Source organism: Oncorhynchus tshawytscha, linkage group LG01, assembly GCF_018296145.1.
Source record: "Oncorhynchus tshawytscha isolate Ot180627B linkage group LG01, Otsh_v2.0, whole genome shotgun sequence".
Lineage (NCBI taxonomy): Eukaryota > Metazoa > Chordata > Actinopteri > Salmoniformes > Salmonidae > Oncorhynchus > Oncorhynchus tshawytscha.
In genome coordinates this window covers 7,331,417-7,357,872 of record NC_056429.1, presented here as the reverse complement: position 1 = coordinate 7,357,872, position 26,456 = coordinate 7,331,417, and the positions used below count along the sequence as shown (strand labels likewise).

At 46.8% G+C, this 26,456-nt stretch overlaps 1 protein-coding gene across 6 annotated transcripts in view; it reads right to left on the bottom strand.

Moving 5' to 3' along the window:
* The window catches only part of tjp1b (tight junction protein 1b), a 177,515-nt gene that overhangs the window by 9,463 nt on the left and 141,596 nt on the right, over window positions 1–26,456 (bottom strand). For 5 of the 6 annotated variants that reach the window (XM_042324201.1, XM_042324220.1, XM_042324241.1 and 2 more), the window contains 15 exons: window positions 23,717–23,825; window positions 23,218–23,437; window positions 21,068–21,252; window positions 19,524–19,619; window positions 18,543–18,625; window positions 18,046–18,256; window positions 13,793–13,893; window positions 13,395–13,577; window positions 12,226–12,408; window positions 11,535–11,810; window positions 7,918–8,823; window positions 6,880–6,971; window positions 4,261–4,470; window positions 2,925–3,061; window positions 553–1,027 (listed from right to left, as the gene is read on the bottom strand). In XM_042324201.1, the coding sequence (XP_042180135.1) occupies window positions 553–1,027; window positions 2,925–3,061; window positions 4,261–4,470; window positions 6,880–6,971; window positions 7,918–8,823; window positions 11,535–11,810; window positions 12,226–12,408; window positions 13,395–13,577; window positions 13,793–13,893; window positions 18,046–18,256; window positions 18,543–18,625; window positions 19,524–19,619; window positions 21,068–21,252; window positions 23,218–23,437; window positions 23,717–23,825 (3,467 nt within the window). The remainder of the gene's footprint in view (window positions 1–552; window positions 1,028–2,924; window positions 3,062–4,260; window positions 4,471–6,879; window positions 6,972–7,917; window positions 8,824–11,534; window positions 11,811–12,225; window positions 12,409–13,394; window positions 13,578–13,792; window positions 13,894–18,045; window positions 18,257–18,542; window positions 18,626–19,523; window positions 19,620–21,067; window positions 21,253–23,217; window positions 23,438–23,716; window positions 23,826–26,456) is intronic. The other variant, XM_042324260.1, reaches the window with a different exon arrangement.

The following is a 26,456-nucleotide window of genomic DNA, read 5'->3' as shown; positions in this document are numbered from 1 at the left end:
TGGTGTATGGAAGACAGGTAATGAGTGTTTTGGTGTATGGAAGACAGGTAATGAGTGTTTTGGTGTATGGAAGACAGGTAATGAGTGTTTTGGTGTATGGAAGACAGGTAATGAGTGTTTTGGTAAATGGAAGACAGGTAATGAGTGTTTTGGTATATGGAAGACAGGTAATGAGTGTTTTGATGTATGGGGAAGAGAGGCGGAGCTAAAGGCAGAGCTGTAGGCGGAGCTAAAGGAGTCATCCACCACAGAACCAGAGTAACAGTCACAGAGGTCACGACATGGTCAGAACTCAGAACCATGATTTAGTACAACAGTAAATATGGCCAGTGCCTGTATGATAGTGCGGATGTTCCAGTGATTTAATGAGTACTGTATGTACCGTTTGTGGGTGTCGGGAGGCTGTGGCTAGAGGCATAACAATGAGGAACCTGCTAAATGACCATATTGGAACAACCTTGCCAAACAAACACCTTGTCAAGAGGTTCGGAACTCTTGGGATAACCGTTAACAAGTCACCTGACCAGGGTTTGAGCCCCTCCATATCCTTACCTGACAGGTATGGCCTTGGGAACAGCATTGTTGACTAAGTTGTTGTGCTGCTGGTACTTGGGCCCCCTGTTGTCCATGGTGCGTGTGAACGTGTCCAGTCCACTGTCGTGGTCCAGGGCCTGAGGAGACAGCGGCGGCTTGGTCCTGCTGTTGTTGTTGACCACACTGGGTTTGGGGTTGCTGCTACTGATCAGGAGGTCGTTGGGGAGGAGGTTGTGGTTGAACTTGGGGCTCTCAAACTTCCTCTCGAAGGGCCGGGCCGAGGAGGTGTAAGGCTTAGGGACATATCGGTTGTAGCTTTGTGGGGTGGGGGTGGTTCCAGGGGTTTTGGGGGGTGCGTCGGTGCCGTTGACCCCCACTGGGGACCTCTGGGCCAGGTAGGGCTGGGAGGGGAGATCCTGGAGGGTAGAGGGGCGAAGGCCGGAGAGATCGTGTTTGGGAGAGGCGCTGAGGAGATTGTCGGGCTGTGAGTTCACTAGAGAGAGAGGGGAAGGGATGTGAGTTCACTAGAGAGAGAGGGATGTGAGTTCACTAGAGAGAGAGGGACGGGAGTTCACTAGAGAGAGAGGGATGTGAGTTCACTAGAGAGAGAGGGATGTGAGTTCGCTAGAGAGAGAGGGATGTGAGTTCACTAGAGAGAGAGGGATGTGAGTTCACTAGAGAGAGAGGGATGTGAGTTCACTAGAGAGAGAGGGATGTGAGTTCACTAGAGAGAGAGGGATGTGAGTTCACTAGAGAGAGAGGGATGTGAGTTCACTAGAGAGGGATGTGAGTTCACGAGAGAGAGGGATGTGAGTTCACTAGAGAGAGGGATGTGAGTTCACTAGAGAGAGAGGGATGTGAGTTCACTAGAGAGAGGGATGTGAGTTCACTAGAGAGAGGGATGTGAGTTCACTAGAGAGAGGGATGTGAGTTCACTAGAGAGAGGGGAAGGGATGTGAGTTCACTAGAGAGAGGGATGTGAGTTCACTAGAGAGAGAGGGATGTGAGTTCACTAGAGAGAGAGGGATGTGAGTTCACTAGAGAGAGGGATGTGAGTTCACTAGAGAGAGGGATGTGAGTTCACTAGAGAGAGGGATGTGAGTTCACTAGAGAGAGGGATGTGAGTTCACTAGAGAGAAGGATGTGAGTTCACTAGAGAGAGGGGAAGGGATGTGAGTTCACTAGAGAGAGGGGAAGGGATGTGAGTTCACTAGAGAGAGGGGAAGGGATGTGAGTTCACTAGAGAGAGGGGAAGGGATGTGAGTTCACTAGAGAGAGTGGGAGGGATGTGAGTTCACTAGAGAGAGAGGGATGTGAGTTCACTAGAGAGAGAGGGATGTGAGTTCACTAGAGAGAGGGATGTGAGTTCACGAGAGAGAGGGATGTGAGTTCACTAGAGAGAGAGGGATGTGAGTTCACTAGAGAGAGGGATGTGAGTTCACTAGAGAGAGGGGAAGGGATGTGAGTTCACTAGAGAGAGGGGAAGGGATGTGAGTTCACTAGAGAGAGGGGAAGGGATGTGAGTTCACTAGAGAGAGGGGAAGGGATGTGAGTTCACTAGAGAGAGTGGGAGGGATGTGAGTTCACTAGAGAGAGAGGGATGTGAGTTCACTAGAGAGAGAGGGATGTGAGTTCACTAGAGAGAGGGATGTGAGTTCACGAGAGAGAGGGATGTGAGTTCACTAGAGAGAGAGGGATGTGAGTTCACTAGAGAGAGGGATGTGAGTTCACTAGAGAGAGGGATGTGAGTTCACTAGAGAGAGAGGGATGTGAGTTCACTAGAGAGAGAGGGATGTGAGTTCACTAGAGAGAGAGGGATGTGAGTTCACTAGAGAGAGGGATGTGAGTTCACTAGAGAGAGGGATGTGAGTTCACGAGAGAGAGGGATGTGAGTTCACTAGAGAGAGAGATGTGAGTTCACTAGAGAGAGGGATGTGAGTTCACTAGAGAGAGGGGAAGGGATGTGAGTTCACTAGAGAGAGGGATGTGAGTTCACTAGAGAGAGGGGAAGGGATGTGAGTTCACTAGAGAGAGGGGAAGGGATGTGAGTTCACTAGAGAGAGGGGAAGGGATGTGAGTTCACTAGAGAGAGGGGAAGGGATGTGAGTTCACTAGAGAGAGGGGAAGGGATGTGAGTTCTCTAGAGAGAGTGGGAGGGATGTGAGTTCACTAGAGAGAGGGGAAGGGATGTGAGTTCACTAGAGAGAGAGGGGAAGGGATGTGACCACCGTAATACAGCCTAGATTCAGGCTTTACATGTCTATACAGCCACAAGTCTACCACACTATTATATGGTAGAGATGCTTTTAGTAGCCACCAGAAAATCACAAGTGAATTGTCAGTACTTTGCTGGATTAAAAAGGCTACATGACATTATCATGGTTCGTTACCATCATTGGTGGTGAGTTTGGGCAGGCTGTTGGGTGGTACGGCAGGGCTGGGGGGTCCGTACTGGGAGACAGGACTGATCTGGGGGAGGGGCTCGTACCTCTTCTCTACCGGACTCACCTTCTCCATAGACTCCGCCCTAAAACACAGATACGACAGAAGGTGTTTAAGATCATTACAGTAGAATTGTGAAGAATCATTTAATCTACTAATCAGTGTCACCTTGAATCTCCAATAACTCATTATGCGATGAAGATTAGCAGTTCTGCCTCAGGACATGATCCCCTCAAAATGCTGACAGTCAGCCTGATCTCTGACCATATTGATTGTACTTCCCCTCTCAGATCTGTTGTAGGGGTTATGGGTAGTGAAGAAGTGTGCCTGTTGTAGGGGTTATGGGTAGTGCAGTGTGCCTGTTGTAGGGGTTATGGGTAGTGCAGTGTGCCTGTTGTAGGGGTTATGGGTAGTGCAGTGTGCCTGTTGTAGGGGTTATGGGTAGTGTACCTGTTGTAGGGGTTATGGGTAGTTTACCTGTTGTAAGGGTTATGGGTAGTGTAGTGTGCCTGTTGTAGGGGTTATGGGTAGTGTAGTGTACCTGTTGTAGGGGTTATGGGTAGTTTACCTGTTGTAAGGGTTATGGGTAGTGTAGTGTGCCTGTTGTAGGGGTTATGGGTAGTGTAGTGTACCTGTTGTAGGGGTTATGGGTAGTGTACCTGTTGTAAGGGTTATGGGTAGTGTAGTGTACCTGTTGTAGGGGTTATGGGTAGTGTAGTTTACCTGTTGTAGGGGTTATGGGTAGTGCAGTGTACCTGTTGTAGGGGTTATGGGTAGTGTACCTGTTGTAAGGGTTATGGGTAGTGTAGTGTACCTGTTGTAAGGGTTATGGGTAGTGTAGTGTACCTATGGGTAGTGTACCTGTTGTAGGGGTTATGGGTAGTGTAGTTTACCTGTTGTAGGGGTTATGGGTAGTGTACCTGTTGTAAGGGTTATGGGTAGTGTAGTTTACCTGTTGTAGGGGTTATGGGTAGTGTAGTTTACCTGTTGTAGGGGTTATGGGTAGTGTACCTGTTGTAAGGGTTATGGGTAGTGTAGTGTACCTGTTGTAGGGGTTATGGGGAGTGTACCTTTTGTAAGGGTTATGGGTAGTGTAGTTTACCTGTTGTAGGGGTTATGGGTAGTATACCTGTTGTAAGGGTTATGGGTAGTGTAGTGTACCTGTGGTAGGGGTTATGGGTAGTGTACCTGTTGTAGGGGTTATGGGTAGTGTAGTGTACCTGTTGTAGGGGTTATGGGTAGTGTAGTTTACCTGTTGTAAGGGTTATGGGTAGTGTAGTTTACCTGTTGTAAGGGTAAGCTAGCTGGGTTTGTGGTGGGAACCGGTTGATCCCGGGGGTGGGGTTCATGGTCTTGCTGTCGAAGCTGCGGCGGTCAAAGTAGGACAGCTGCTTCCTGTAGTACTCCTCATCCTCGTCAGCATCGTAATGGTTGGAGGAGTGGGCCACGTCATCCAGGGGCTTAGACCCAGGGGCATTCTGGGGCTCGGGGGCTCTGAGGGGGAGATGGACAGTCAGAGAGCAGCACAGATAAATGTTGGGGTCAATTACATTTCAATTCCAGTCAATTCAGAAAGTAAACCAAATTCCAATTTGCAATAAAAAAAAAAAACTTGAAATGGAATTGACCCCAACCCTGATACACTTACAAATCCATTCCACAGAGTAGAGGGAGAGACAGGATAACCAGTTAGAGAGCTCAACAGATCCACACAGGAGAAAGTAGAGCAAGCGACAGACAGTGAGACAGATGGACAGACAGTCAGAGGGGCAGACAGACAGTGAGACAGAGGGGCATACAGACAGACAGACAGTGAGACAGAGGGGCATACAGACAGACAGACAGACAGACAGACAGACACAGACAGACAGATCCACACAGTAATAGCAAGAGTACAAACATGGATAAACACAAGAGGAAGAGAGAGACAGGTCACTGTACCGATCAATACAGGAGAGAGAGACAGGTCACTGTACCGATCAATACAGGAGAGACAGACAGGTCACTGTACTGATCAATACAGGAGAGAGAGACAGGTCACTGTACTGATCAATACAGGAGAGAGAGACAGGTCACTGTACTGATCAATACAGGAGAGAGACAGGTCACTGTACCGATCAATACAGGAGAGACAGACAGGTCACTGTACCGATCAATACAGGAGACAGACTGTCACTATACCGATCAATACAGGAGACAGACTGTCACTATACCGATCAATACAGGAGAGACAGACAGGTCACAGTCAGGTCACTGTACTGATCAATTCAGGAGAGACAGACAGGTCACTGTACTGATCAATACAGGAGAGACAGACAGGTCACAGACAGGTCACTGTACTGATCAATTCAGGAGAGACAGACAGGTCACTGTACCGATCAATACAGGAGACAGACTGTCACTATACCGATCAATACAGGAGAGACAGACAGGTCACTGTACCGATCAATACAGGAGAGACAGACAGGTCACTGTACCAATCAATACAGGAGAGACAGACAGGTCACTGTACCGATCAATTCAGGAGAGACAGACAGGTCACTGTACCGATCAATACAGGAGAGACAGACAGGTCACTGTACCGATCAATACAGGAGAGAGAGACAGGTCACTGTACCGATCAATACAGGAGAGACAGACAGGTCACTGTACCGATCAATACAGGAGAGACAGACAGGTCACTGTACCGATCAATACAGGAGAGACAGACAGGTCACTGTACCGATCAATACAGGAGAGACAGACAGGTCACTGTACCGATCAATACAGGAGAGACAGACAGGTCACTGTACCGATCAATACAGGAGAGACAGACAGGTCACTGTACCGATCAATACAGGAGAGACAGACAGGTCACTGTACCGATCAATACAGGAGAGACAGACAGGTCACTGTACCGATCAATACAGGAGAGACAGACAGGTCACTGTACCGATCAATACAGGAGAGACAGACAGGTCACTGTACCGATCAATACAGGAGAGACAGACAGGTCACTGTACCGATCAATACAGGAGAGACAGACAGGTCACTGTACCGATCAATACAGGAGAGACAGACAGGTCACAGTACCGATCAATACAGGAGAGACAGACAGGTCACTGTACCGATCAATACAGGAGACAGACAGGTCACTGTACCGATCAATACAGGAGAGAGACAGGTCACTGTACCGATCAATACAGGAGAGAGACAGGTCACTGTACCGATCAATACAGGAGAGACAGACAGGTCACTGTACCGATCAATACAGGAGAGACAGACAGGTCACTGCACCGATCAATACAGGAGAGACAGACAGGTCACTGTACCGATCAATACAGGAGAGACAGACAGGTCACTGTACCGATCAATACAGGAGAGACAGACAGGTCACTGTACCGATCAATACAGGAGAGAGACAGGTCACTGTACTGATCAATTCAGGAGAGAGAGACAGGTCACTGTACTGATCAATACAGGAGAGACAGACAGGTCACAGACAGGTCACTGTACTGATCAATTCAGGAGAGACAGACAGGTCACAGTACTGATCAATACAGGAGAGAGAGACAGGTCACTGTACCGATCAATACAGGAGAGAGACAGGTCGATACAGGAGAGAGAGACAGATAACTGTACTGATCAATACAGGAGAGAGACAGATGGTCTTCACATTACAGCGTTCTGTTTTCCTGATGCATCCTGGTAGCTGCACTGTCTAACATGTCCACTAGGTGAAGCTCTGGGGTTGACAGTGATAAATGGACCATGTGGATTTTCTCACCACTGTCCTTCATACCACAAGTCTGATCCAACATGACTTCCAGGATAGTATGTGATCATTTCTGGGGGTTGAACCCATAACCCTGGTGTTATGAGCACCAGAGCAGAGCGCTGTGCTGTGTGTGTATATACACACACCTGTAAGTAGGCTTCTCCTGCTCCAGGTTGCTGAGGGAGTTGGCTTTGGGGACAGGACCAGGTGCAGTCATAGGTCTGGGCAGGTCCGCAGGCTGGAACACCAGACAGACCACAGGCAGGTTGAAACAGAATAACGTACGACTACCCAGGTCGTCCACTATCAGGTCAAGTTGCAGTCAGAAGCACCGCTCGGTTCTACAATGTATCTTCTTCAAACTGTAATCACAGTGCTAAATTTATGCCCCGTCACCCAACATTCAATTAAGATAAAAAATGGTTTCTTTTCTTTCATTTGTACTATATATATATATATCCCATTTTGACTTGACAGCTTGGCCTTATAGTGGGAACCAACTACACAACCAACTCACATGTTATATCCTGGTATCCCAATCACATTCATCAGTGGTTTGTTGCCCCAATCACACGTTACTCTGTTAGAAGAACCCCCATTTGCCACTGATCAGTAGGCCTGCTTTATATTCTTTCCAAGTACCCCCCCCTCCCTCCCCTCCCTCCCCTGGATTTGTGGCTTCCTCCCCTTGCCCCCCCAACCTGGAGTTGAACCAGGGACCGTCTGAACACATCAACAATTGCCTCCCACAAAGATTCGTTACCTATTGCTCCACAAAAGCCGCGGCCCTGACAGGGCAAGGGAAACTACTTCAATGTCTCAAGAGTGAGTGACGTCACAGATTGAAACGCTACTAGCGCGCACCGCTAACTAGCTAGCAATTTCACACCGGTTATATATAGGCCAAGTACCCCCAGACATCCATTATAACTACCAGGGCTACTAATACTCCAGGCTGAGACCCCGCAGACATCCATTATAACTACCAGGGCTACTAGTACTCCAGGCTGAGACCCCGCAGACATCCATTATAACTACCAGGGCTACTAGTACCCCAGGCTGAGACCCCCCAGACATCCATTATAACTACCAGGGCTACTAGTACCCCAGGCTGAGACCCCCCAGACATCCATTACAAGCATGCGTTCTAGGTGTTTGGCCGTGTCGTGGTATAAGAGACGTACCCTCATGACGGTGGAGTCGCCAGCCTCCTTGGCCCGGTCCACAGACACTGACCTCTTATTCTCAAACATCTTGACCCTGTTGAGCACCGACTGGGGCTTCATGGCTGGGTCGTCCTTTTCCTCCTCCCCCCGGGGCGGTGGAGGGAGGGGTTTGGACCCAGCGTTTACCCCCATCTCTCCCGGAGAGGCCAAGGGCTCAGGTTTGTGAGGGGGAAGGGGTGGGTCAGAGGTCATTAGAGGTTCACGGTTGTAGCCACCGCCCCGACTGGGAGGCACCGGGTTATAGGAGGGTCTCAGGCCAGGAGCAGAGTCTCCGTAATACTGCTTGGGGGGTTCCGGGGAGCGGGGAGAGCTGAGGCAGTAGCCGTGAGGGGGCTCGGCCTCGTAGGGAGAGCAGGCGTCGTAAGGGCCAGCCGAGGGCGGGAGAGACGGTTCATCATACCGCATTGGCCCCGGAGGTTTACCGTGACGAGGCTTGCCGTCGTAGCCCTGCATACCCGCCGGGGCCTCATCGTAGCGGGGCTGGGGGGGGCTGTAGTCCCTGACGGGACCGTCCTCATAGGGGGTGGTACCCCTGGGAGGGTAGCCCTGCTGGTGGACCGGGCCGGGCTGGTACCCCGGGGGCTGGGGAGAAGAGGTCTGCTGGTCGTAGGGGGGCCACCGGCCATCATCGTAGTTTTGAGGCACACGGTTGTCGTACTGCAGGTGAGAGTCAAAGTTCCCCTGTTGAGGCTTTGGTTCGGCGTAGCCCCCCCTGTCGCTACAGAAGGCGTAAGGCGGGTGGTCGTACTGGCGGTATGGCTGTTTGTCCTGGTAGGGCTGCTGGGTGTAGCTCAGAGACGACTTCATGCCTCCGTGGTTCACTCTCACTGGTTCCTCCAGACTGTACAGATCCTTCTTGTACATCTGCAGGGGAGAGACATCCAAGACAGACGTCAGAGCTTGGTATCTACTGAACTATAGTAGTAAACTACCTGGTCAGAGCTTGGTATCTACTGAACTATAGTAGTAAACTACCTGGTCAGAGCTTGGTATCTACTGAACTATAGTAGTAAACTACCTAGTCAGAGCTTGGTATCTACTGAACTATAGTAGTAAACTACCTAGTCAGAGCTTGGTATCTACTGAACTATAGTAGTAAACTACCTGGTCAGAGCTTGGTATCTACTGAACTATAGTAGTAAACTACCTGGTCAGAGCTTGGTATCTACTGAACTATCTATAGTAGTAAACTACCTGGTCACAGCTTGGTATCTACTGAACTATCTATAGTAGTAAACTACCTGGTCAGAGCTTGGTATCTACTGAACTAACTACCTGGTCAGAGCTTGGTATCTACTGAACTATAGTAGTAAACTACCTGGTCAGAGCTTGGTATCTACTGAACTATAGTAGTAAACTACCTAGTCAGAGCTTGGTATCTACTGAACTATAGTAGTAAACTACCTGGTCAGAGCTTGGTATCTACTGAACTATAGTAGTAAACTACCTGGTCAGAGCTTGGTATCTACTGAACTATCTATAGTAGTAAACTACCTAGTCAGAGCTTGGTATCTACTGAACTATAGTAGTAAACTACCTAGTCAGAGCTTGGTATCTACTGAACTATAGTAGTAAACTACCTAGTCAGAGCTTGGTATCTACTGAACTATAGTAGTAAACTACCTGGTCAGAGCTTGGTATCTACTGAACTATAGTAGTAAACTACCTAGTCAGAGCTTGGTATCTACTGAACTATCTATAGTAGTAAACTACCTAGTCAGAGCTTGGTATCTACTGAACTATAGTAGTAAACTACCTGGTCAGAGCTTGGTATCTACTGAACTATAGTAGTAAACTACCTAGTCAGAGCTTGGTATCTACTGAACTATAGTAGTAAACTACCTAGTCAGAGCTTGGTATCTACTGAACTATAGTAGTAAACTACCTGGTCAGAGCTTGGTATCTACTGAACTATAGTAGTAAACTACCTAGTCAGAGCTTGGTATCTACTGAACTATAGTAGTAAACTACCTGGTCAGAGCTTGGGTGAATAAGATTTCTGATGTATCAATTATTACAGATGGCAAATTAAGTTGAAAACGTGTAAACCTGATTGGAAAACTATAATTTTCATACAGTTTTGGACAAATAATAAAAAATTAAAAAATTATTACAAAAATAAAAGTAGAGGAAATGACAGAAACTACTAAATAAATCCCCCCAAAAATCAAGTCAAGAGAGGAATGAATTATTAAAGAGAGGTTCACCTGAAACCTGACGATAAGGACTGAACACAGATCAATAGTAACTAATAACAATACATGACACAAACATCAAGTCAAAGTGCAAAGTACACAAGCAATTCTCTTATCAATTATTCCTAATCAGAACTGAATGTATATTTGACAAGAAGCCTTTCAAGAAATGACTCAAAAATGTCCAAATCCTTCCTGATCACCAAATCACGTTTTCCGATAATGTTGTCAATAGCGTTTTTTTTTTTCTTTCTCCCTTCTGAACGGCTTCATTTCAAAAAACAGGTGATATGTAGCCTTTAGACAGCACATCTCGTAACAGACAGTCACTTCCTATGGAAGAAGCTTTGTGAACGTTAAAACTTCTACACGAGTCAATACTACAACGGAAGATGTACATTTATGCAGTTTTAAAATACAAGTTTTAGGGTTGTTGTTTTTTTCCATAGGGAGAGTCAACTGCTTTTGTGACAGAGACTAGTAAATACCAAGAATACTGTCTGCAGGTTAGCATAGTTTATCATGCAACCAACATTCAGTTTTAGCATCTTATGCAACTACAGTCTACTACACACTAGCATTACAACATACAGTACATCTACATGTGCCTCTGCAGGTATATTTGACCAAGAGTCAGTCAGTCAGAGAAGTTAAATAAGTAGAGAAGCAGAAAAGAACCCAAAACATGCAAAAGGAAGAAGAGGAGACGACAGTAACCGGTAATGCTGGTTCTTCTTATCCTGGTCACACCATCAGACTCCCAAATGTACCGCATCCTATTCCCTATACAATGCACTACTTTTGTCCAGAATCTGAGCAGGCTCTGGCCAAAAGTAGCGTACTAAATAGGGAATGGAGTGCAGTTTCAGATTTTCCCACAGACGACCGGACAAACCCCCCCTGCCCCCCCCCCCCATGACTACCAGCCCACTGTGATTGGTGCATGTGTACTGACTTAGTCACACAAGGTGTGTGTTTGAGATTGACTATATTTTGCACAATCACTGATTTTACAAGTCCCCTTGGCTTGCATCCCAAATAACTAAGCGACAAAATAAGCAATTCTGCGCCTCCATTGTCGCCTTGCTCCAAACTCCTCCCCTCAAACACACCGATTGGCTAGATTCTTGCTTTCTGACTGGTCAAAGGTCAGTGGTCACACAGCGTGGGCGGGGCATGCAGACAGAGAGCCAGTCAGAGGAGAAAGAAGCGTGTGCGAAGAAAAAGACAGGCAAGTTCAAACAGAACAGCAGGCTGGGGGGGCGGGGCAGAGAACCGGGCGGGGCAGTTAAGGGCGTGACTGGCCCAGGCCCGGTCCAGGTGTTCTAGTGAGGTAGCAGGTAGGTGCTGGGGTGGTGGTGGTGGTAGGTAGGTGAGTACCTTGGGTTCAGGACCAGGGCCGAGCGGCGATTGAGACAGGTGTTGGGGTTCGAGTGATGGTGGTGTTGGGGGCGGGGCTAGCTCAGTAGGGGCGGGACTGGGGCTGCTAAGGAGTGTGTCTGCAGCCTGAGGAGCTGCAACCGGAGTCTCCTCCTCCAGGTCAGGGGTCATACCCTCTAGCTGCAACACAGGCTGCTGTGACTCAGTCTCAACAGCAGGGGGCGCCACCGCCGCAGGCAGCAGAGAGGAAGGAATAGCCAGAGCAGCATCGTCTTGCTGTGAAGTATCGTTAAGAGACATTTTATTGCAACAGGCTGCCAAGAGGAAGAACACAGAAACACTCCACAAACTACAGCAGTTTCTCTCTCCGTCTCCGTAGTAACCTTCTGTCTATGTTCCTCCTCCTGGAATCATTTTGACACCTGCCAGAAACCGGTATGCAGCGTATTTGCAACAGCGTGGTGACAACAGATGGCTTTACAACATACATTCCTCGTGTATACTAAAGCATATAAAGGGTTAGTGAAGGAACAAACACATTTGTATTGTTTACAAGCGGCACAAACATCACTCTGAAGAACAAATCACATGTAATTTCTGCCTGTTTTACCCACAGAGGCATCTACTGCTATACCTGCTCTCCTCCCTCCCTCTCTCTCTCTTTTCTTCCCTCCCTCCCTTCCTCCCTTACCTGCTGAGGAGCGGCGGACATCTTGAAACCGGACGGGTCGATGCAGTTGGCCGGGTCGGACGGCGTCACAGAAGCGTGCTGGTATCCAGAGTAACCACCAGACGAGGGGTCCTGGATGACGGGCGGGTCCTCTCTGACCGGCTCTGAGGAGCGGGTGATGGCTGGCTCCGTGGGCAGGCCAACCTAATAGGATTTAGAGATTGGAGTTACAACAAACTGAGACCTTTTTAAAACTTGTATGAGGTACACTATATATACAAAGGTATGTGGACACCCCTTCAAATGAGTGGATTAAGCTAACACAACCATGCAATCTCCATAGACAAACATTGACAGTGAAATGTCCTTACTGAAGAGCTCAGTGACTTACACCGTCATAGGATGCCACCTTTCCAACAAGTGAGTTTGTCAAATTATCAGACCTGGTAGCGCTGCCCCGGTCAACTGTACGTGCTGTTATTGTGAACTGGAAACGTCTAGGAGCAACAACGGCTCAGCCGCGAAGTGGTAGACCACACAAGCTCACAGAACGGGACAGTCGAGCGCTGAAGCGCATAGCTCATAAAAATGATCTGTCCTCGGTTGCAACACTCCAAACTGCCTCTGGAAGCAACGTCAGCACAAGAACTGTTCATTGGTAGCTTCATGTTCCATGGCCGAGCAGCCGCACACAAGCCTAAGATCGCCATGCGCAATGCCAAGCTTCGGATCGAGTGTTGTAAAGCTCGTCGCCATTGGACTCTGGAGCAGTGGAAACGTGTTCTCTGGAGTGATGAATCACGCTTCATCCTCTGGCAGTCCGACAGACTGGGTTTGGCGGATGCCAGGAGAACGCTACCTGCCCGAATGGATAGTGCCAACTGTAAAGTTTGGTGGAGGATAAATAATGGTCTGGGGCTGTTTTTCATGGTTGGGGCTAGTGCCCTTAAGTTCCAGTAAAGGGAAATCTTAACGCTACATTCTAGATGATTCTGTGTTTTGTGGCAACAGTTTGGGAAAGGCCATTTCCTGTTTCAACATGACATGAGATGTTTGAAGAGCATGTGTCTTAATGTAACTGTATTCTGCATAATTCAGCCTTTTTGACTGCGAACATGAATCAAATATCTATTTCAGAAATAAAATAATCTCTAATATATAATTTTTTATTTTTTTTAAATCAGACCGACCTCGTCATTGAGCGTCTCGTCTAGTTCCTGGTCAGTGTAGGCCCCGCCCTCTGTGTCCGTGTCCTCATAGTCAGAGGTGTGGCGGCTGTCCGTGCTGTACATGGAGTACTCACTGCCCGGGGCTGACAGATATGACAGACGGTCATCATGGATGTCGAGGTCATCGTCCGGAGCGCCGTCCGCCTGGGGAGAGGCAAAGGAAGAAGAGGAGGGAGTGGTGGATGGGAAGAAATATGCAGTTTTTTTTAGGGTTGCTTCAGCAGGTGAGTCAGAAATGATTAGATGTTATTCAAACAAAACAAAGCTCAATGCTTTTGGAAAGATCATATTTATGAGTGACTTTTGGTTTTTAGTTTTTTTTTTTAAACTGTGAAACTACAGTTGAGTGTTTCTCTCACCTTGCCCTCTGACACCCAGACCAACTGGTTCTGTTGCTGCTGAACGGTCTCCTTCAGAGCGCCGTACCAGCCATCGTTCATGTTGTTCATGTTGATGGTGGCTAACAGAGGACAGAAGGGTTACCGTGTTACTGGTTAGCATGATGCTGCCCATTTAGCATGAGAGCAATTCAACATGAATGGATCCCTGAGGAATTCCACCAGATGTAGTGGCCTTATTACACAGAACAAAAAATGTAAACGAAACATGAAACAACTTCAAAGATTTTACTGAGTTACCAGTTCATATAAGGAAATCTGTCAATTTAAATAAACTCATTAGGCCCTAATCTATAGATTTCACGACATGGAATACAGATATGCATCTGTTGGTCACAGATACCTTCAAAAGATAAGGGTAAGGGGTGTGGATCAGATAACCAGTCAGTATCTGGTGTGACCACCATTTGCCTCATTCAGTGCTACACATCTCCCTCACATAGAATTGATCAGGTTGTTGATTGCGGCAGGTGGAATGTTGTCCCACTCCTCTTCAATGGCTGTGCGGAGCTGTTGGATATTGGCGGGAACTGGAACACGCTGTCGTACAAGACGATCCAGAGCATCCCAAACATGCTCAATGGGTGACATGTCTGGTGAGGATACAGACCATGGAAGAACTGGGACATTTTCAGCTTCCAGAAATTGTGTACAGATCCTTGCGACATGGGGCTGTGCATTATCATGCTGAAACATGAGGTGATGGTGGTGGATGAATGGCATGTCGATGGGCTTCAGGATCTCATCACGGTATCTCTGTGCGTTCAAATTGCCATTGATAAAATGCAATATTATTTGTTGTCTGTTGCTCATGCCTGTCCATACTGTAACCCCACCGCCACCATGGAGCCCTCTGTTCACAATGTTGACATCAGCAAACCGCTCACCCACACGATGTCTGCCATCTGTCCTGTACAGTTGAAACCAGGTTTTATCAGTGAAGATCACACTTCTCCAGCGAGCCAGTGGTCATCGAAGGTGAGCATTTCCCCACTGAAGTCAGTTACGACGCCAAACTGCAATCAGGTCAAGACCCTGATGAGGACGACGAGCCCGCAGATGAGCTTCCCTGAGACGGTTTCTGACAGTTTGTGTAGAAATTATTCTGTTGTGCAAATCAACAGTTTCATCAGCTTTCCGGGCGGATTGTCTCAGACGTTCCTGCAGGTGAAGAAGCTGGATGTGAAGGTCCTGGGCTGGCATTGTCTGCAGTGAAGCGTTCCTGGGCTGGCATGGTTAGATGTGATCTGCGGTTGTGAAGCTGGATGGGCTGGCGTGGTTAAGGTCCTGGGCTGGCATGGTTAGATGTGGTCTGCGGTTGTGATCTGTGGTCCTGTGGCATGGTTAGATGTGATCTGCGGATGTGGAGGTCCTGGGCTGGCGTGGTTAGATGGGATCTGTGGTTGTGATGTGGAGCCTGGATGTTAGGAGGTCCTGGGCTGGCGTGGTTAGATGGGATCTGGGCTGGTTGTGAAGCCGGATGTGGAGGTCCTGGGCTGGGTTGTGATGGTTAGATGTGGTCTGTGGTTGTGAAGCGGTTCCTGGGCTGGCATGGTTAGATGTGATCTGCGGATGGGCTGGCGTGGTTATGGAGGTCCTGGGCTGGCATGGTTAGATGTGATCTGGGCCTGTGGCTGGCTGTGGTTAGATGGGATCTGTGGTTGTGAAGCCGGATGGACTTACTGACAAATTCTCTAAAACGACGTTGGATGCTGCTTATGGTAGAGAAATTAACATTCAATAATTTAGCAACAGCTCTGGTGGACATTCCTGCAGTCAACATGCCAATTGCACGCTCCATCAAAACTTGAGACATCTGTGGCATTGTGTTGTGTGACAAAACTACACATTTTAGAGTGACTTTTTATTGTCCCCAGCACAAGGTGCAAATGTGTAATAATCATGCTGTTTACTCAGCTTCTTGATATGCCACACCTGTCAGGTGGATGGGTTATTATGGCAAATTTGTGCACACAAATTGAGAGAAATAAGCTTTTTGTGCATATGGAACATTTCTGGGATCTTTTATTTCAGCTCATGAAACATGGGACCAACACTTTACATGTTGCATTTATATTACTGTTCAGTGTAGACATCCGTGTGAATCGTTAACGTGCTACTTTCATGACCAAGCAATCAAAATGGTTCCAGAATTAAAATGGTTCCAGAATCAAAATGGTTCCAGAATCAAAATGGTTCCAGAATCAAATGGTTCCAGAATCAAATGGTTCCAGAATCAAGCTTATGAGCAGTATGTGTGTGAAAATGGCTGGGTATTTAACAGGGCCACAGGACCACAGGACTTCCTCTGGGATCCTGAACCCTTGTTCTTTTAGTAACAGATGTGAACAACACCTCATAACACCGTCATAATTTAGACCCATTTCCCAGCCATGAAAAGTTGTGCAGGTTCTCACCAGAAAGATGTAAACCTATGACTTCAAATGCAGCAAATGAATAAACACGTGGCTGAAGAATTGCAACATTTACCTGGAGCTAACTCTGCAGATAGTGCTACTGGGTGATTTGAAAAGTCATAGTCAGTCAATAATACTTTTAGCAACAACAAAAAAAATGGTATCTGTAGAAGCTATGAGAATAGAAAGGTTCAAGTTGTTTGTGAAGCATCACAGCACAGTTGAAAAATATATGGCAAATATAAATCCAATGTTACGAGATAAGATGGGAGGGGTTGAATGGAGCTGAAGGGTGGGACTGGATGGTGTTACGAGACAGATGGGAGGGGTTGAATGGAGCTGAAGGGTGGGACTGGATGGTGTTACGAGACAGATGGGAGGGGTTGAATGGAGCTGAAGGGTGGGACCAATAACAAACAAAAGATAACTAATGTAAAATGTATATAGTATGTATAAGCAGGAAGTAGAAGCCTAAGTGTTGTTGTTCATTATTTTACTCCAATTATGGGAGGGGTGTTAAGGTTAGTGGAAAATAATAAAGGAAAATATATTTTTAAAAGCTGTGTGTGTATATATATATATATATATATTTTTTTTTTACAAAACATAATGGGCGATTGGAAATGATGCAGACAATGACATTGATAGAAGCCACATCTGCAATAGTAAAGCCAATCTATCCACTAAAAAACAACCACATAATCAGTTGGTTATCCTCTACAACATAGCAGATGTCGGGAGGGTTGATTACCTAGAAGCTGGCAAGCCAGCGAGTCAATGTAAAACATCCCAAACAGAGCTAGACGATACCAGGAGAATAATCTACATGTTGTTATAGCCACCAGTCTGGTGTTTTCAGGTCAACCTCAACAGTTAAGTTAGTCAAGGTTCCGTCATCAGGGTTAGCTATCCTGCTATAGTCAAGGTTCTGTCATCAGGGTTAGCTATCCTGCTATAGTCAAGGTTCCGTCATCAGGGTTAGCTATCCTGCTATAGTCAAGGTTCCGTCATCAGGGTTAGCTATCCTGCTATAGTCAAGGTCTGTCATCAGGGTTAGCTATCCTGCTATAGTCAAGGTTCCGTCATCAGGGTTAGCTATCCTGCTATACTCAAGGTCTGTCATCAGGGTTAGCTATCCTGCTATACTCAAGGTCTGTCATCAGGGTTAGCTATCCTGCTATAGTCAAGGTTCCGTCATCAGGGTTAGCTATCCTGCTATAGTCACGGTTCCGTCATCTGGGTTAGCTATCCTGCTATAGTCACGGTTCCGTCATCTGGGTTAGCTATCCTGCTATAGTCACGGTTCCGTCATCAGTGTTAGCTATCCTGCTATAGATATTTTCGGTACGAGGATATGGGCACATCATTTTTTAAATTTTTTAATCTGTAAACGTCATAAAGGTGACATTTCAAATGTCTCTCTCAGTACTTACTGGTGAAGAGATGGAGGTTGTTCTTCCTTAGTTTCAAGGCTCTCTCCTCTCCTCTCCTCTCCTCTCTCCTCTCCTCTCCTCTCCTCTCCTCTCCTCTCCTCTCCTCTCCTCTCCTCCTCCCTCTCCTCTCCTCTCCTCTCCTCTCCTCTCCTCTCCTCTCCTCTCCTCTCCTCTCTCTACTCTCCTCTCTACTCTCCTCTCTACTCTCCTCTCTACTCTCCTCTCTCTCTACTCTCCTCTCTCTCTACTCTCCTCTCTCAGTACTTACTGGTGAAGTGGTGGTGGTTGTTCTTCCTTAGTTTCAAGGCTCTCTCTCCTCTCCTCTCTCATCTCTCTCTACTCTCATCTCTCCCTCAGTACTTACTGGTGAAGAGGTGGTGGTTGTTCTTCCTTAGTTTCAAGGCTCTCTCGTAGAGTTTCCGGGCTGACTTCCTGGACTCGGAACAGAGCCTGGTTCTCATGTTCTTGACGCCCTGCTTGCTGTCCGGGTTGAGGAACACCACGATGGGGTACCACTGGGCGTAGTTCAGACGGTCCACCGCGTTGGGGGTGATGTCCAGGACTGCATGTTTATCCTACACCAGACAAGACACCATAACTTAGTTGACGTAGCCATTCCTTTTAAGCGCCTAGTGGAGCAATGGGCCTCAAACAGACTGTCATCTCCAGTGAATCCTGTTCTTGGCTGTTCTCTGTGCATCGTCAGTGGAATATCATTGGACAAAGGCTACATTTGAAATAGTCATTCTGACCGCACCACAAAAATATCTAAAACCGTACATCACCAACCCCACAACAGTTTTACAATCAAAAACACTGTCCTATTAAAATGAACGACTGTATGTTTAAAAGAAAACTCACTCTGTCGATGATCTGCTTGATGGTGTGGAGACGGATGATTCCTGAACTCCGCTGGTCTGTCCCTGCGTCTCTAGGTTCACTCTCTGGAACACAGGGGAAGGGACAGTTTCATCATTCTATAATCAAACTGTTAAACAGAATTCATTAATCTTCAGAGCATTTGCATGTCATTCCGATACGCCGTGTTACTCATTTGCATGTCATTCCGATACACCGTGTTACTCATTTGCACGTCATTCCGATACACCGTGTTACTCATTTGCACGTCATTCCGATACACCTTGTTACTCATTTGCACGTCATTCCGATACACCGTGTTACTCATTTGCACGTCATTCCGATACACCGTGTTACTCATTTGCAAGTCATTCCGTCATTCCATTTGAGACACACGTGTTACTCATTTGCATGTCATTCCATTTGAGACACCGTGTTACTCATTTGCACCGTGTTACATTTGCCGTCATTCCGAGACACCGTGTTACTCATTTGCATGTCATTCCGATACACCGTGTTACTCATTTGCATGTCATTCCGATACACCGTGTTACTCATTTGCATGTCATTCCGATACACCGTGTTACTCATTTGCATGTCATTCCAATACACCGTGTTACTCATTTGCATGTCATTCCGATACACCGTGTTACTCATTTGCATGTCATTCCGATACGCCGTGTTACTCATTTGCATGTCATTCCGATACGCTGTTACTCATTTGCATGTCATTCCGATACACTGTGTTACTCATTTGCATGTCATTCTGATACACTGTGTTACTCATTTGCATGTCATTCCGATACACTGTGTTACTCATTTGCATGTCATTCTGATACACTGTGTTACTCATTTGCATGTCATTCTGATACACTGTGTTACTCATTTCCACATCATTCCGATACGCTGTGTTACTCAATTGCACATCATTCGGATCGCTGTGTTACTCATTTCCACGTCATTCCGATACACTGTGTTACTCACTTGCAAGTTCAAACAGATCAGGCTCCTCCCGGGAGATTTTCTCTCGTGCCACGTCTGCGATGGGTCCAAATACCACCACAGGTCTGAGGAATCCAGCTGGACAAAGGAACAGAGGACAGACTGAGAGGATGGTGTATCAGTAGCATTCCATCCTACCCTAAAGGTCATCAGAGGACAGACTGAGAGGATGGTGTATCAGTAGTGTTCCATCCTACCCTAAAGGTCATCAGAGGACAGACTGAGAGGATGGTGTATCAGTAGTGTTCCATCCTACCCTAAAGGTCATCAGAGGACAGACTGAGAGGATGGTGTATCAGTAGTGTTCCATCCTACCCTAAAGGTCATCAGAGGACAGACTGAGAGGATGGTGTATCAGTAGTGTTCCATCCTACCCTAAAGGTCATCAGAGGACAGACTGAGAGGATGGTGTATCAGTAGTGTTCCATCCTACCCTAAAGGTCATCAGAGGACAGACTGAGAGGATGGTGTATCAGTAGTGTTCCATCCTACCCTAAAGGTCATCAGAGGACAGACTGAGAGGATGGTGTATCAGTAGTGTTCCATCCTACCCTAAAGGTCATCAGAGGACAGACTGAGAGGATGGTGTATCAGTAGTGTTCCATCCTACCCTAAAGGTCATCAGAGGACAGACTGAGAGGATGGTGTATCAGTAGTGTTCCATCCTACCCTAAAGGTCATCAGAGGACAGACTGGTATATCAGTGTTCCATCCTACCCTATCATAAGGTTATTGACTCTATATAGCCAGTGATCTAGTATAACCTTTCCAACTTTCTTATTTACTGAGAAATAGAAAATGTTGGTGGTGCGTTAAAAGGGTGACATGTTCTCCTTTAAATAAAACGCTCCAAACATCACTATTAGACAGAGAGTCAGAGACAGACAGAGGGTTTAGGGAGGAGGGGCTAGGGAGTAGGGGTTAGGGAGGAGTGAGGGAGGAGAGGCTAGGGAGGAGGAGTTAGGGGAGGAGGAGCTAGGGAGGATGGGCTAGGGAGGAGGAAGGGGGCTAGGGGGGGAGGAAGGGCTAGCGAGGAGTTAGGGGGGGGCTAGGGCGGAGGAGTGAGGGAGGAGGGGCTAGGCAGGAGGAGTGAGGAGGAGGGGGGGGGGCTAGGGAGGAGGAGGGGCTAGGGAGGAGGAGTTAGTGAGGAGGAGTTAGTGAGGGGCTAGCGAGGAGGGGCTAGCGAGGAGGGGTTAGGGAGGAGGGGCTAGCGAGGAGGGGCTAGCGAGGAGGGGCTAGCGAGGGTGAGGGAGAAGGGAGGGGTTAGGAGAAGGAGGGGTTAAGGAGGGGGTTAGGGAGGAGGGGTTAAGGAGGAGTTAGGGAGGAGGGGTTAAGGAGGAGTTAGGGAGGAGGGGGTAAGGAGGAGTTAGGGAGGAAGGGCTAGGGAGGGTCTAGGGAGGAGGGGTTAAGGAGGAGCTAGGGAGGAGGGGTTAAGGAGGAGTTAGGGCTAGGGAGGGGCTAGGGAGGAGGAGTTAGGGAGGAGGGGTTAAGGAGGAGGGGCCACTATCAGAGTTGTCGGTCCTCACCCTCTCTCAGCACCACCCTCTCGTAAGCGGGGAACTTGGTCTGTACGGGCTGGGCCGACAGGTCCTCTCTGCTTTTCCTCAGGTTCCTCTTGGAGCTCCTCAGGCCCCTGAACCTCCAGAAGTCTGCCCTGTCGCCCCCTGCTGTCTTAGGGAGGGTGTACTGCATGCTGGACAGCTGCTCCGCTCTGGAGACACCAGAGAACATTTGTTATATTATGTTTTTCTCCGTAACAGAGAATGAGATGTCGCTCTCTGTAAAACCCGGATGGAGGTCAATTGAGATGTTTGTGAAAAATATTATATTTTTGGCATCATCAAAATCACCCGTGCTTGAGTTTCTTTTCTACTCAGGAGAATGAGAGGGACAGACAGAGCTCTTAGTAGAGACACCTCTAAAGGGCTTTGATGTGTCCGTGACACTGTCCAGGAAACTTGGCATGGCTAACGTTAATACTGTCGACAGAGGCACTTACATGGCAATGATAATCATATCAAATGTGGTTAAAGTTATGAGAGGACGTGACATGAACATTGTTATGATAAATGGTGACCAGTGCGAAATCTTGTTCCACTATTATTTTAAATGTATTTATATGATTGTCTTAACCAGGTAAGTTATATGGAACACATTCTCTTTTCAAATAAACAAACTGACTTCTGTGATACAAACACCTAGAGGAGCCAAATGGGTAGGATCGAAGAAGAGGACAGAATAGCAGAAGGAGAAGAGGACAGCATAGCAGGAGGAGAAGAGGACAGAATAGCAGGAGAAGAGGACAGAATAGCAGGAGGAGAAGAGGACATAATAGCAGGAGGAGAAGAGGACATAATAGCAGGAGGAGAAGAGGACAGAATAGCAGGAGGAGAAGAGGACAGAATAGCAGGAGGAGAAGAGGACAGAATAGCTGGAGGAGAAGAGGACAGAATAGCTGGAGGAGGAGACAGAATAGCAGAAGAAGATTACAGAATAGCAGGAGGAGGAGACAGAATGGCAGAAGAAGAGGACAGAATAGCAGAAGAAGAGGACAGAATAGCAGAAGAAGAGGACAATGGCAGAAGAAGAGGACAGAATAGCAGAAGAAGAGGACAGAATAGCAGAAGAAGAGGACAATGGCAGAAGAAGAGGACAGAATAGCAGAAGGAGAAGAGGACAGAATAGCAGAAGAAGAGGACAGAATGGCAGAAGAAGAGGACAGAATGGCAGAAGAAGAAGAGGACAGAATAGCAGGAGGAGGAGACAGAATGGCAGAAGAAGAGGACAGAATAGCAGAAGAAGATTACAGAATAGCAGGAGGAGGAGACAGAATGGCAGAAGAAGAGGACAGAATGGCAGAAGAAGAGGAGGACAGAATAGCAGAAGAGGACAGAATAGCATTAGAGGACAGAATAGCAGAAGGAGGAGGAGACAGAATGGCAGAAGAGGACAGAATAGCAGGAGGAGGAGACAGAATGGCAGAAGAAGAGGACAGAATGGCAGAAGAAGAGGACAGAATAGCAGGAGGAGGAGACAGAATGGCAGAAGAAGAGGACAGAATAGCAGGAGGAGGAGACAGAATAGCAGAAGAAGAGGACAGAATGGCAGAAGAAGAGGACAGAATAGCAGGAGGAGGAGACAGAATGGCAGAAGAAGAGGACAGAATAGCAGGAAGAAGAGGACAGAATAGCAGGAGGAGAAGAGGACAGAATAGCTGGAGGAGGAGACAGAATGGCAGAATAGAATAGCAGAAGAAGAGGACAGAATAGCAGGAGGAGAAGAGGACAGAATAGCTAGAGGAGGAGACAGAATGGCAGAAGAAGGACAGAATAGCAGAAGAAGAGGACAGAATAGCAGGAGGAGGAGACAGAATGGCAGAAGAAGAGGACAGAATAGCAGAAGAAGAGGACAGAATAGCAGGAGGAGGAGACAGAATAGCAGAAGAAGAGGACAGAATGGCAGAAGAAGAGGACAGAATAGCAGAAGAAGAGGAGGACAGAATAGCAGGAGGAGGAGACAGAATAGCAGAAGAAGAGGACAGAATGGCAGAAGAAGAGGACAGAATAGCAGAAGAAGAGGACAGAATGGCAGAAGAAGAGGACAGAATAGCAGGAGGAGGAGACAGAATGGCAGAAGAAGAGGACAGAATAGCAGAAGAAAAGAGTGTCATCATCACCTGTTCTTGTTAGGTATGATGCCTCTCTCCACCTCCTGATGGTTCTTCCCTATGCGGATGGCCAGCCAAGAGCCCAGCTTGCCGTTGTACAGGGTGTCCACCACTCTGAACACCTCTCCCTTGTTGAAGCTCAGGCCGTACGGAGACTCCTTCTCATACTCAAAGTGGGTCCGGATGTAGAACGAGTCGCCCACATCAGACTCCACGATTCGCCGGTACACTGGAGCCAAATACAGACAGAGTCAGAGGGAGGAGAAGAAGTCCAATACATATACATCTCTGGTAGAAGTTCAACCGGTCCCAATTCACTTCCTTTACCTTGACCCTAATATACTGGGATTGCAGATCTGTAAAATGGAATCAATATGGTAGAAGCTTCACCCCTAAACTGATCATACCTATCCAGACCCTTCAGAGTGGGGTGGGGTGGGGTAGTGAGTGAAGGGGAACCAGCTCAGTTTATTTTTCATCCAGTTTCCTCTCGTCCTTCTGCACTCACCATCCTTCTTCTTCTGGGCCAGGATGGTGACCTCTTCACCTTTAGGGAGGTCAAGGAGGAACAGCACCGCCTCTTCTCGGATGATATTAGCAAAATCCACATTATTAACCTGGGGAAAAACAGGGAGCTGTACGGTTATTTTTTTCATTCGTTTAACATTTTTTTATTGTGGATATGTGTATCAAAGAGATGAATAGGATGAAAGTAAGTAGGTATTTTCAATGTGTTGTTGTTGTTGTAACAGAATCTATATTTGATAACGGATGATACCACCACAAACACAGCCTCCTCCTTGTTATCCGATCGACTATGTATCCTTAGAAACCATCGTGGACAACTAAAAAGCGTTGGATAAATTTTCACTTGTGACCTGGGAAAAGGTTATGGGTTCAATTCCCCCCCAGGGATCACATACACTTACTAAATGTAGGCACTGACAGAACTGACATACAGCTGAAGTTGGAAGTTTACATACACCGTAGCCAAATACACTTAAACTCTTACATTTAAACTTTTCACAATTCCTGACATTTAATCCCAGTCAAAATTCCCTGCCTTAGGTCAGTTAGAATCACCACTTTATTTTAAGAATGTGAAATGTCAGAATAATAGTAGAGAGAATGATTTATTTCAGCTTTTATTTCTGTCATCACATTCCCAGTGGGTCAGAAGTTTACATACACTCAATTAGTATTTGGTAGCATTGCCTTTAAATTGTTAAACTTGGGTCAAACGTTTCGGGTAGCCTTCCACTAGCTTCCCACAATAAGTTGGGAGAATTTTGGCCCATTCCTCCTGACAGAGCTGCTGTAACTGAGTCCTGGGGTCATTGTCCATTTGGAAGACCCATTTGCGACCAAGCTTTAACTTCCTGACTGATGTCTTGAGACATCAGCCTCCCCCTTTTTCCTCCAAACATAATGATGCTCATTATGGCTAAACAGTTCAATTTTTGTTTCATCAGACCAGAGGACAAAGTACGATCTTTGTCCCCATGTGCAGTTGCAAACCATAATCTGGCTTTTTTATGGCGGTTTTGGAGCAGTGGCTTCTTCCTTGCTGAGCAACCTTTCAGGTTATGTCGATATAGGACTCATTTTACTGTGGATATAGATACTTTTGTACATGTTTCCTCCAGCATCTTCACCAGGTCCTTTGCTGTTGTTCTGGGATTGATTTGCACTTTTCGCACCAAAGTACGTTCATCTCTAGGAGACAGAACGCGTCTCCTTCCTGAGCGGTATGGCGGCTGCGTGGTCCCATGGTGTTTATACTCGCGTACTATTGTCTGTACAGATCAATATGATACCTTCAGGTGTTTGGAAATTGCTCCCAAGGATGAACCAGACTTGTGGAGGTCTACACTTTCTTTTCCTGAGGTCTTGACTGATTTCTTTTGATTGTTCCATGATGTCAAGCAAAGAGGCACTGAGTGTGAAGGTAGGCCTTGAAATACATCCACGGGTATACCTCCAATTGACTCAAACAATGTCAATTAGCCTATCAGATGCTTCTAAAGTCATGACATAATTTTCTGGAATATTCCAAGCTGTTTAGAGGCACAGTCGACTTAGTGTATGTAAACTTCTGACCCACTGGAATTGTGATACAGTGAAATAATCTGTCTGTAAACAATTGTTGGAAAAATTACTTGTGTCATACACAAAGTAGATGTCCTAACCAACTTGCCAAAATTATAGTTTGTTAACAAGAAATGTGTGGAGTGGTTGAAAAACAAGTTTTAATGACTCCAACCTAAGTGTATGTAAACATCTGACTTCAACTGTATATTACACATGTCAACTGTGGTGCTGATGGTCTACATGTCTTAATGTTTATACAACATCAGCGTTTTAAAACAGATTCTTCAGTTCTTTTGTATACTTTTTAGCCAGTAGTTCTGAAAGTAGTGCTCATGAGCCAAAAGTGGTCCCCCAAAATGGTGTACTACGTCACATCATGTGCACCATGTCATTTCTCTCTCTCCCAATCTGAAGCTCATTGGTGGAAATGAAATTACTCAGGGGGCTGACTAATTGAGGGGATTTGCTGGCTAATTGAGGTAAGACAGTAATTCTGATCATAGATGATGCATGCATGACACATCCAGCCCAAAACGAGATTTAAAAAAAAATACTTAGCAGTTGCCAAAGTTCTGGAGCATGTCTTTACACCTCTAAAATGTTTACATAACATCCTTTAGCGTCACCCCCGGCGACGACAACCCTGACAGAGTTTTACTGCATTCTAAACTAAAATCCACACCATTACTAAGACCCACGCATTACACAATTACGCTCGCAGAGAGACGAGGAGGAGGCGGAATGTAAACAGAAAAAGATATACAGCTCGGAGGGAGGAAGAGAAATGGGACAAACCGAGATAGAAAGGAAAACAGTTTTTAGTAGTGATGCCGGTTGCTAGGAGACAGACTCCAAAGGAGCAGGAATGTTAGAGCAGCCGGGTTTAAAAACCGTTAATAAATCACAGAAGAGAAGCTTTTGGATACGTCCCCTATGGGCCCTGGTCACAACTTGTGCACTATGTAGAGAAAAGGCTGTCATTTGGGACGCAGACATTGAGATACAAACCAAGGCCCTGTGAAAACACGGCTACCGTTACAGACACTGTTAACCACGTTGTAAAAAAAAAAACACAAACACTGAATAGAGTGTAGTATCTGGTTGTTGTTGTTTAGGCGGCCATTTTAATTTGGTATCCTCTCTTTAGCATCTTGTTG